The following is a 12140-nucleotide window of genomic DNA, read 5'->3' as shown; positions in this document are numbered from 1 at the left end:
TTTGTCCCTTCAGTCTACTGAAAGCAATTCTGTCAAAGTCATTTTTGTCCTCAACATTTCTAAACCCAGGAGTCAAGTGTCAATTTTCATTCATATAATTTGATAGGGTGTCTGGTTTCCCCCTTGAAATATTTTCCTCACTTGGCTTCCAGAACACCACACAGTCCTAGCTTTCTTTCTAACTCACAGGCCACGCATCTTCCTCTTCTCCTGGATCCTCTCCGTCTCCCTGATATCTACATTTTGTGATGCCTGTGGTGTATAGTCTTGGACCTCTTCTCTTTGCACGGTTATTCCTTAAGTGTGCTATCCCCTCCCGTTGCTTTAAAGATCATATCTGTAATGATGAATTCCAAACGCAAAGCTTGAATTCCTAACTCCCCCCAAAATTCCAGACTAATGTAATCAATTGCCAGCTTAAATTCTCAAATTTGATGCCTAATAGGAATATCAAGGATAATAAATGCAAATTTTGACTTTTATCTAAAACTTGATCACTGTCCCATGTTCCCAATTTTAGTCACCCACTTGTTTAGGTAAAATACCTTGGAAGCTTCATTACTTCCTCTGGATTTCTCCCAGCAGAACATCCCATCGGAAAATCCTGTTTATCTTCAAAATATATCCACAATCTTGCAACTAGTTCAGCTACCAACTATTGGAATAGTGCAATTCACTACCATCAAACTGATCTTCATATTTCTACTCCAATCATTCCAGCCAAGCAGAGAGGGTTATCTTTCTAAAACACAAAGCATTACGTACCGTGTTTTGATCTCAGTCCTCCAGTGGGCATCCTACATACCTAGATTAAATACCATACCACGACCTATAAGCCACTATAGGATCTTCCCTAGCTGCCTCTCAGGCCTTATCTCCTTCTACTTCCTGCTTTGGTCACTGAACTCCACATTTGCCCCACAATGACTCTTAAGATGTTCCTTAAATGAATTAAGTAGATTCCTTAGTGTCTCTTGTCTCAGGGCCATTGCCTTTGCTATGCCCTGGGGCTGAAATCCTTTTTCATCAGATATCCACGGGGCTAATTTCCTTTTTTTTAAAAAAATCAAGTCTCTGCTCCAATGATCATCTCCTCAGAAGGTCTTCCTAGATGACCCTACTCTAAATAGGTGCCATTCCTTCATTTTTCTTCATAGCATTTATCAGTAACTGACATTACAACTTGTATTTTCTTCTTTATCTAGTTGCCACCCCCATGAGAACCGTAATTCCTTAAATACAAGGACAGAGGTTACTTGTTTGACATTTTAATTCCAGGACCATTTTAATTCCATGACCCATGAGAATGTAATTCCCTGAATACAAGGACATAGGTTACTTGTTCGACATTTTAATTCCAGGACCTAAAAACAGTAGTTCATAGAGAGTAGGTTCAGAATAAATGTCTGTTGAATGATAGAATATTCTCCCACTGAGCACACACACTACATATTGTTAATAATGCCTTCCTTACCCTGTGGTTTCAGGGTAACTAGCTTCTAGAATTACGATTTTGATAATGAGGCAAACATCTTTTTAAGATTAGTTGGGAAAAAATCAAGCACTCAGAGCAATAAAGTGAAAGTATTCATTTTAAAAACATTACTTTGAATTATTTGGGGATGAAGAACAAATTTTAAGAACTGTTGTTTTAATAAAATTAATAACTTGATCTTTTGTCATGTATAAAAATATCTGTTAAGAACGACCTTGACTACAGAGTGATTTAAAGATTTTTAACATACACAGGGAGGCCTTTTGGTATTGTTTCTTGTGCTTGCCTCTAGGCTTCCCTGTATTCGCTCAAGAAAGCTTTCAGTGGGTCATCACTTGGTGAACAACAGCAGGGCAAAAGCCGGGACACCTGAAGAACACTGAAGAAACACTGGCTATTTCTTTTATATGCTACATTTTTGAGTGGTGCCAAGCGTATGCTAATATTCCTTGTGTGCTTGCAGTTGGTCAATTCTAAAGGCTCCTGTAGCCCATGCTGGTTAGAACATAAGACCACTCATTCCTCCAGTCAGCCTTAAGGTACACCAGTATTGTGGGATACGCTAGCACTGTATGTAACATCTCAGTATTAACGCTAGAGAAAACAAAAACAAAATATAAAACAAAGAACAAACCCAGCTCTCTCTTCTGATGCTGAAGTTATCTAGAACAGCTGATGAACAAATATATTATGTATTAATTCTGTTCACACCAAGAAAATCTTCCTTCTAAGGGATCCTTAATTTGAATGATTAAGGTTTTATGCTCCATTTATTTCCCCTTGCATTTTTTTTTTAATTCACTCTAAACCTAACTATTAAAAATAGCTATATGAACCACACTTGACTGTATCTCTTCTCCCAATTCCTCAAACACAGGAATTTGTCTTCATTTTAGGTTATATAATTGTAGAGCTTAAATGAACATTAGTCTCAGTCTTGTTTTAGGGTTGATAAAAATGAAGACTAAAGAAAATAAGTAACTTCCCAATATTGCTCAGTTAGCTATCTATAAAATTGGTAGTTAGCCCCAAACCCTCTAAATTCTAATCCAGAACATTTTTACTAAGACTTACATCTCCAATTTTCCACATTCATCTGAAATTTGTGTCCACATCCAAATGCTAAAATTCACCAATTTAAATGACCTAAATCCACAGATGTCCTCTTAATAACCAATCACAGAATTACGTTACTACATTTCCCCTTACCCTTTTGACATCCTTCCGATCACTTAATTTTACTCTGAATTTTTAATTCCAACAAGTTTATTAATTAATACTGGCACAGGGGAAGGTCTACCATAACATGATAACCGGTTCATTCATTTCACCTAGTATTCCATTCTCTAATTTTGTGGCTTTGTCAATGTAAAAACTAATGTATCAGCTTAAAGGTGACCTAAGTTTCATCCTCCGTTGGTCTTATAATAGGATATGCTAGAAGGAAGATCTTGTCTCTTAAACAAATAAAATAAACAGGAAAATTACTACTTGATAAAAGACACTGGTCTTATGTTACTACACAAATCCGATGGCACTGGTGGTAGTGGTGCTGGTAGTAGTATGTGTGTGGAGGAAATCAATTAATACATGAAACTTAATATTTTCCAGGCTAAAATTATCTGAAAACATATATGACCCTTCACAAAAGTCAGCAGTTGACATTTTTAAAATATATTTATATTTGTGCCCATGTATTTTTTTCATAGCTCTGTGTATGTGTGTTTCATGTTACAAACATCAATCAGTTTGGGACCCTAAATATTCCATAGGTAAGCAGTTACTAATGTCTGTTTACACCAGCATTATTAAGCATATCTGAATACAATTTGGTGTCTTAGATTTTTCCACAGATAATATTAGCTTAAGAGTATATTTCTGCTGTTCTTTAAATTTGTGAAATATTTACATCACTAGATCTAGCAATCTATCTAGAGAACACAGAATGTTGATATGCCCCAGAAATAAATTCTTACAAGAGTCAGGGATAATATTTCTTTTGTTGTTGTTGTTATTTTTTGAATTTTTTTTATATAGCAGGTTCTTACTATCTATTTTATAAATACTAGTGTATATATGTCAATCCCAATCTCCCACAGGGATAATATTTCTTTCTCTGGTTTGAAAATAAAAACCACCTGTATCTTAGCATATCACAATCCTCATTAAATGGCTTTTTTTTTTTTTCTGAGAATTCAAAAAAATAGTTCATGGGATTTTCAAGTAGGACTACAAAGGAACAGCTCAGAATGCAGTGACACCTAATGGCAAAGCTCTCTTTATAGACCACAAATGTATTTTCTAATAAACATTATATTTTTAGTCAAACTAAGTACTGCTAGTCACCAATACGTTATTATCTGAAATATCATGAAAATCCAATAGCAGTGCCAAATACTTCACTTTTTAATACTAAAATAATATATACAGGTGAAGGGATACTAACCTTCTGGATTAAAAGTGTGGTTTTAAAATTATAATATCTCTGAAATAAAATTACAGCATGATAAACTTAGCCTTGGAGATTAGAATTAAATATAATACATCTCCCACTACTCATAAGAACCTCAACTGGTTTCTATTGCTGGATAAGTTGAAAGTTAATGACCTTGATTTTTATTCATATTTGAATTAGAATTTACAGGAGATATTTACTGGATGTACATTTCACTTGGAGTAGAAAACAAAGTTCCTCAGTGTAATGGCTTATTAGTCATGTCACAGTTGATATTGTTGATTAATAACACTGTCTAACTTAATGCACAACTGAATTGCACTTCAAATAACTGTATTATTGATATAGAAAGACATACCTCATAAAATATACCCTCATTTTAAATTTAGAAGCTACTTCTTAATACTTTCTAGAAGTTTACACTATATGTTATCCATAACTTAGGGAGCAAAAACCACTGTAAATAATAAAAGGATAACTTAAATCATTGAGATATCCCATACAGTGCAGGGTCCTTGATGACTCCTGAAGGCTATCATTAACCAATGCAAATCATGTAAAGAGTTGAAAAAGAAACAATTTGACAGAGACACAGTACAACTTCTAGAAATGCTTCTACATTCTGTATTTGATAAAATAGTCCTTCAGTGTGCCGGTAATGAAAACTAATGCTTTAAATTTGCCATCTATTATTGTTTATAATGTGGTGACACATCTTATTCACCCACCAATTTTGTACTTTAAACTTTCTCATAATGAAAATATTCTGTGAATTGTCTTAGGCTTCTCAAACATGTCATAGTTTATGATCTCAGAGGACAAAGTATCAGTTGCTTATGAGAAAAACATGAATAAGGGCTTCATTTCTATTTCCTGTTGGCATAAGGTATTTTACTATGATTGATAACAGTAAAAACATGCTAGTGATTTTTATAATATATGAATAAGTACACTTGAGTGTTCCCTTGCAGAGATATATAACTGAGGAGAACTCATTTCAATGAGCTGGTACAGGTGCAGGTACCAGATATAGAAATGAGCACACATTAAACTGTTAAAACATGAGATCCTCCATATTAGATATGAAGCAAAACACAAACTGTGCAGTTGACTGGAAATGCCACCTAATCCCTGCTTAATTAAAGCAGTGCTCTAAACTCCCGTTGTGTTTAGGGAGGAAAGAGTGTGGGACGACTGATGTATGAAGAAAATAGCAGTCAGTGTGGCTAATCTCAAAGACTTTGGAGCTTTCGAGCTACATAAATCAGAGTGACTTTTGAATAGCCTCATGAAACACAATATCATTACCATTCCACTCACGACTTTCTGGTTCTTCCTACAGCATGAAGATCATTAGGAAACTTCTAAGCAATCAAGTAATGGGGGTCTGATGAAATTAATCAATGCACAGGCTCAAAGTAGAAGCATAATTCAAAATTACACAGTTTTTATATGTCAAAAGACCTTTACTTGGTGAGGGGGGGGCAAAGAAGATCACAACTGAGGTGATTCATTTCTAAATACTGTGTGTATTGCATGTGCATGTGTATTAAACAAGAATATGTAATTATCAAGTATCTTTAAAATATGATTTAACAGAAATTCAAAGTAATTACAATATTAGCGCATTTTTGACTGCAATAAATACATTTCCATTTCAGTCATTAGAGTTTAACCATTATATCTCATCATTGTAGTGAACGAATGTGCTCAAAAAATATATATATTAGAGTTTAAAATATGTAATTGACTTTATTAAAACTACCTGCATGAAATAAAAACAAAGAGAAAGAAAAGAATGGACAAAGTTTTCAAACATATAATTTGGTTCAATACCAAAAAGATTCGATATTTAAAGAACCTAGTAGAGCAGTGTCTTTTCATCTTTCAAGCTCGCCTCAACTACATATGGCAGCTACTGTCTACCTGAACACATCACATGAGGCTGTGAAAATCTTTCATTTCCGCTTATCCCCTTACATCTATAGAGTTGAAATATTCACTTTCCCTCCAATGTCATCACTTTCATCCCTTTAGTCCAGAAATAATACATTCACCATAAGCATACTTGTCACATTAGATACTTAAATGAAGACTATCACCTCCTAAGGATAATTAATTCTCTTTTCCTATTCAACCAAGTGAGTAAACTGATCCCATGAATATTAACTGATACTTTAAAATTTTAATATGGGCATTTGGTTTTGAATTTATTATACTTTGGCCAGGGTGGGGAGGGAAGGGAAAGGGGCTTTTAACCTCTGAAGTGCACATAAATTAGACTTGGTCATTTTTTTAAATTTAATTTAGGAGGTTACATTTTTCAGTATATTACAAAAGATATGAAGGATTTGAAACAACCATCAATTTGCTAGCTTCATGGCTATATTAGGTAGTCTATAAAAGAAGTTAATGCTCTTGTCTAATGTACTAATTTCAGTCAAGTCAAATTAATTGTCTGAGAAGTAACTATTTCTTTCAGTAGTATATACATTTAATGCATACAATCAGCTTTCTAAAGAAATCTGTAATTTGTACACAGTAACTTTGGGGGGGGATCTGGTTATAAATAAGTAAGCTGTGTCACACTGACAGACAACAGAATGCCAAAGGAAAAAAAAAAATACAAGTTGTGTTCTATTTTGAAACAAATGCCCAGACAGCACTGCAAAATAGTATTCATCTAGTAGAGGACAGCAAGAGCTGTAGGTGTTTGCAAGTAATGTATTCATCGTTTAGACCACAGAATAAGCAATAAAATAAGCATTTATCCACGAGCCTCCTCCCTGAGCGATGACGAGCATAAGCCAGAAACCCCTCATCATAACATGAATATAAAGGTACCATGGTAATGTATATCTGCATTCCTGCTCCAGTCGTTTACAACTGGACATAAATGTACGTCATTTCTTTAACAGGAGCACACGTCGTTTCTGAACTCTATCAGAACATTACTGAGACCCTCCATGAGACAATTTCTCCCTGAAAAGTTCTGAACCCACAGACACTGTTACCCCAGGCAAAACGTGACCTAGCAGACAAGCTATCTAGTGCTTAATTCACTCAACGCGTTAAGTGCAAGGTTTTCTGAATCCTGACCTCATCACCCCTTGCACAGAGATATATACGGTTCTATTGATATAAATGATAAAGAATGGCAGACGTGTTTACAAAGACAGCCTCTGAGACCGAGAGGGAGCCCCCTGGAGCTGAGGGGCTGGCCGCTGTGGACTCGCACACCAGACGCAAGCCTTTAGGTCAGGCTAAAGGCTTGATGCAGGAAGCACAAAGGCACAACCTCCACATGCAGTAGGTTCCCCTTCCAGGACACACGTGTGTGTGTGTGTGTGTGTGTGTGTGTGTGTGTGTGTGTGTGTGTGTTGCGCGGGGGAGGGGCGGGGGGGGCGGAAAGGGGAGATGCTGCGACCCATCTGTCGCCTCAATTTGCAGAGCATCAAGCCGTGTGGCCACATAAAAGTCCTGCGCCCGGAGAGACTCCCCAAGGGGGGCCTCTCCTCAGCGCAGTAACTGAACCCCGCTGGCCCGCGGACGCGAATTTCCGAAAAGGAAATCGTCGCATTAACGCAGAAAAGGCTGCAAGAGCCGGTCTCGGTTCAGCTCTCACGGATTAGCAAGTGAGAAGAGTTGGAGCCTGAAGCCGCGAGCGCTGTGCATGATAATGACGTGCAGCCCGCGCCCGCCGCGGCCAGACCCGGCCCTTCTGGGTGCCAGTAGGTAGGGCCACGAGCATCTCCAAGGCGGCTCGGCGTCCTTCCCGGACTCAGGCCGCCCGTAGCCCGAGCGCCTTTGCTCTCGGCCTTGCGCGAGGCGAGGCGAGGCGGCCGTTCGCCAAGCAGCCCACGAGGGCGGCGCGCGCGCACGTGCTCCCGCGTTTCCCGAGCGCCCGGGGCCAGTCTCGCCGCCGCGCCAGACCCGGGGAGCGCGAGCGAGGCAGCGAGGTGCGCGGCTCCCAGTCGCGAGTACGGCGCAGCCGAGAGGACAGGAGTCGGAGACGGAGGCCGGGGACTCGGCCAGCAGCCCGTCACCGTCGCCCGCGCTGCGGCGAGCGCGGCCCGCTCACGTTGCAAAACCACCTGTTCGATCCGAAGGGCGCTCTCCCCCACCCCCACCTCGCACCCCAGCCCTTTTCGCCTCACAGGTGACACCTCAGTTCCCCCAAAAGGTACTTTTTTTTTTTTTTTTTTTTTTTTTTCCTTAATGGAGCAAATGTTCATCCGGGAAAGAACATGGAAGGTAGAGTCGATGAAACTTCTTTTCCTCACACACCAGAAGCCCCCCGCGCTCCCCGGCACGCGCGCACGCCGAGGTAGGTTCGAGACCCCCAAGCATACAGCTCACACTCCCCGATTCACCGCGAAACAGCAGCACCAGGCAAGGCTCGGGCATCCGCATCCTTTCAGAAAGCTGCCCAAGTGTGAGGGAAGGTAGCGGGCAGGGGCAAGGAACCGAGGCCGGCGGCCAAGAGCCACACACAGGGCGGAGAGGGGGAAGGCGAGGGGGAAGCAAAGGGGAAACATCTGCGAGCCGAAACAGTAAAAGTACCCACGGGCCGCGCCAGCCCTTTCTTACCGATGTGAATGATCGAATCCGCACTCGCCGAGTCCCAGGTTCGAGACCACCAGAAGGACAAAACCAAGAGCAAGGGGAAAACTTCCATCTCCGCCTATGCTGATTGTTTTTGAGGATGGATTTTCTTCCAATATTAAAAAAAAAAAAAAAAAAAGTCCAAAGAGTTTGAGGTCACGATAGTTTAGCACAGCTTTTTCTTTTTCTTTTTTTCTTGTTGTCCCCCTCAATTCCTGTTACCAGACCAAAGCTTTTAGAATCGTCGCTGAGGAAGGCAGAGCGAATGAGAGAAAGAGCCCAGTCTGAGGAAACCTCCTTAGCAAAGCCGTGTCACTTGGAAGGGAATGTTGGCATCGCCAGAGTTGTTTGCAGTTTGGCTTTTTAAAAATGTATCCAGCCTCGCTGCTCTCGGGCAGGGGGAGAGGCTGGAGCTCAGACCATCCCCATCCGTGCGCCGGGGCCGTGGGTCTCCGGTCCCAGCTCCGCCGCAACTTCCAACATACCGCCCCCCCCCTCCTCCCCGCTCACGCCGGATGTTCCCCTCCCCCTCCCCCGAGCGAAAAATGCCCCCCTCCCCCCCCCCCGCCCCAACGGCCCGCAGAGAATCACTTGTCTTCGCTGCCAAAATAAAATCTAAGTGGAAAGGAAAGATTAGGAGGTTCCGAGCGGAACGGCCAGATTCCAGCAGGGAGGGGAAAAAGCCCTCTCCAAGAGGGGCGGTAAAAGTGAACTTCGAGGTAATGCAGATAGTAATGCAGAGAAAAATTCCCCTTCTGCGCGAGGCGGGAGCGGAGTTCGTCGAGGCGGGCCCGGGGGGCCGGGTCGCTCGGGCGCGGTGGCGGGGGAGTCGCGCCGGGCGCGAGCTGCGGGGCTGGGCCGGAGCAGGGAAGCCGCCGCGGGCCGCAGGATGCTTTGGGAGCGATTCGCCTGGCGGGATGCAGGAAGCGAGCGAGGAGCGAGCCTGGCAGCTTCGGCGCCAGACCCACGTTGCCTAGAAATGGATCACCTAGGAGAACGAGCGAGCCCGCGAGAGAGCGGTGCTGTCAGGCGGAGAGAGGGGGAAGCCGAGAGAGGAAGAGCTTCTCTCTAATAACCACCTCCTCCCCCTATCTGCAATACAAGGGAGAAACAAAATAGTGCTCTCATTTCCCTTGGAATCTTCAACCGGGACTGAGAAAAAGGCAGGACTCTAAGAGAGAAGACGTTGACGCCTTTTTTTTTTTTTTTTTTTTAACGAGGTTAAAGGCAACCTAAAAAAGCCACCCCAGTTATTAAACCTTGCTATTGCTATTCTCCAACAGGTATCAGACTTTTTTTTTCTAGTCTTTGCCTGGAATTAGTCACATTGCTTAAAAACAAATTAGGGACACCTGGTCACTAAGGGAAAAAGAGACCTAGAAAGCTTTTAATGAGATTTCAATTATAAAGTTATAAAAAGGAGAGGACGTGCTAATTACCTTTTATACAGTGATTTTTTGTTCTGTCTCCAGTGTGTTTTTTAGGTAATCAGGAGAGAGTAAGGATAAAGAAGATCTTGAAATTTTAAACATGTAATAATTAAATGAAAGAGAAATGCATGCTTCAGTGAAACATCTGATAAAAACGTTACATTGACTAGCTTGTCCACAGACCTGTGTATATAAGTGCAGAATGAGGAAGTTGGTTGCTTCTCCATGCAAAGAGCTGAGAAAGTACTGAATGACAGCCTCCCAATACCAGAATGGAAGGATGTTCTGCAAGCGTACTCCTTAAAAAAAAATCCTTAGGATTGTGACTTCCTTTCTTCTCATGGTTAACTTACATCCAGTCTGGCCTCATTTCAGAATGGAGATTTGTTAACACAACCAAGTGAGTAGTGGAGGCCGGGTATAAATGGGCCCAATATTATTTCAATTACAATTGGACTCTTTGGGGAATGTTGCCACGTGACATGTATGGATGTCAAACTCCTCAACCTTTCAGAGCCCTCCCTTATCTCCAAATATGGCACACCTCTTTTCTTCTTACACTCTCACTTGAGCCCTTCTCTCTAGTCTGGCGAATTAGGCTATTATTTCTCCAAACATAATTGTATATCACTTCTGTGAGATGGCTTCTTTCATTCACCTTGCGTATTTTTTCCCTGAACATTCTAGAAAATGCTGTGCCGCCATATTGTTACTTAGGATAATAATCCTGTTGGAAGGCATCTATTCATCCAGCAACTCTCCTCAGGCACTTCAAGGCTTAGTTCACATTTTGCCCATGATGTCATATCCAATCCTTTAATATGGAATCATACGGAATAAATCCATCTTCCTTCAGTGTTCTCATAGCGCACTCTACCTTTGATTTAGAATCAGACAGGATGACTTCTGAACTAGACCATTGATGCCTTGAGGGTGAGGACCATAGCTTATTCATATTTTATTCACTGCATCATTTTACATAGAGCCCCTTGGTTGACTTGAAATTAATTCATCACTTCCTTCTGAATTTGGCATAAATCAGTGCTTCCAAAAAGCCTTCACTGATTAATTCCTCTCAATTTTCATCATTCCTTTATTTTTTTTCCATTAGTACATGTTGATTCAATATTGATTTTATTGATGTTGTTGATATCATTTTACTTCTTCAAGGGTTCTGTGTCGATTTCATGGATCATATTTTGTTGTGACAGATAATGAAGTCTTTGAAAAAAACAGATTTATCTCCCCCATAACTTGCTTCTATTATTCACGAGGGTATTTTAAAAATTGATGAGTCACTATATGCTCAATCAAGAAAAAACTTGTGAAGTAACCATTAACATGGAAAGAACACTGATATCTTAGAATCAGAGAACGGGAAGGAACTTCAGAACTTTAGCTAGCCCAGTCCTTGCTTAATAAATGTCATTGCTGGGGATAGCTAAATTTAGACATTTCATACTGTCTTCTCTCTTGGAAATCTGTTCTAGTGTATTATGAACAAAACACTTTCATTATTCCAAAATCATCCAAATAAGTTCTGTGTCCAATGAGTTATAATTAATGGGTTTTGTATGGAATATAAGCTTAAAAACATTTTAAATTTTTGTGTAAACTATATTTCCTATTTTAGAAAATTGCATATTGTGATATAATAGTTAGACTTTTAATGTGTAAGTTAGATGTTACGTTCCAGAAGGAAAAAAAATAACAAATTCACTGGCTATACTTTTATATAGGCATTTAATGAAGTACATCTGTTAGTCTAATGAAGGCTACTTAGCTGTAATTCATGCATTATCATATAGAAATAGCTTGCTGCACTGAAATTCAAAACTCTGTGACATTATAACATATTTTGGGGAAAAACAGCTTTTATTCACTAAAGTTTTATAACCAATGATTAATTTTTTGAATAAAAATGTAAGTGAACTATGATTTATGAATTTATTCTTCCTATGTGAAGACTGTCACTTCAACCATTAGTTGTGATGTGAATATCAATAATTTGAAGAAATGGTAGATAATCTTAGTAGCTTTAAGATGCAAAATATAATGATTATTTTTTTATGGAAAAACATAATTTGGGAAGAATATTAATTTGCATTGTTGAAGGGACATGCAAGTAAATTACAGCCTCCTTTAATTGTTACAA

At 40.0% G+C, this 12140-nt stretch overlaps 1 protein-coding gene across 3 annotated transcripts in view; it reads right to left on the bottom strand.

Annotated features, from left to right (window-relative positions):
• Positions 1-9038, bottom strand: part of GRID2 (glutamate ionotropic receptor delta type subunit 2) — a 1382159-nt gene extending 1373121 nt beyond the window's left edge. For all 3 annotated transcript variants that reach the window (XM_067035515.1, XM_067035516.1, XM_059066448.2), the window contains exon 1: positions 8541-9038. In XM_067035515.1, the coding sequence (XP_066891616.1) occupies positions 8541-8628 (88 nt within the window). In that variant the 5' untranslated portion in view covers positions 8629-9038. The remainder of the gene's footprint in view (positions 1-8540) is intronic.
• Between the last annotated feature and the right edge of the window lie 3102 nt (positions 9039-12140).

This window comes from Kogia breviceps, chromosome 6, assembly GCF_026419965.1.
Source record: "Kogia breviceps isolate mKogBre1 chromosome 6, mKogBre1 haplotype 1, whole genome shotgun sequence".
In the NCBI taxonomy this organism is placed as follows: Eukaryota; Metazoa; Chordata; class Mammalia; order Artiodactyla; family Physeteridae; genus Kogia; species Kogia breviceps.
This window is presented reverse-complemented; position numbering and strand designations above follow the sequence as displayed.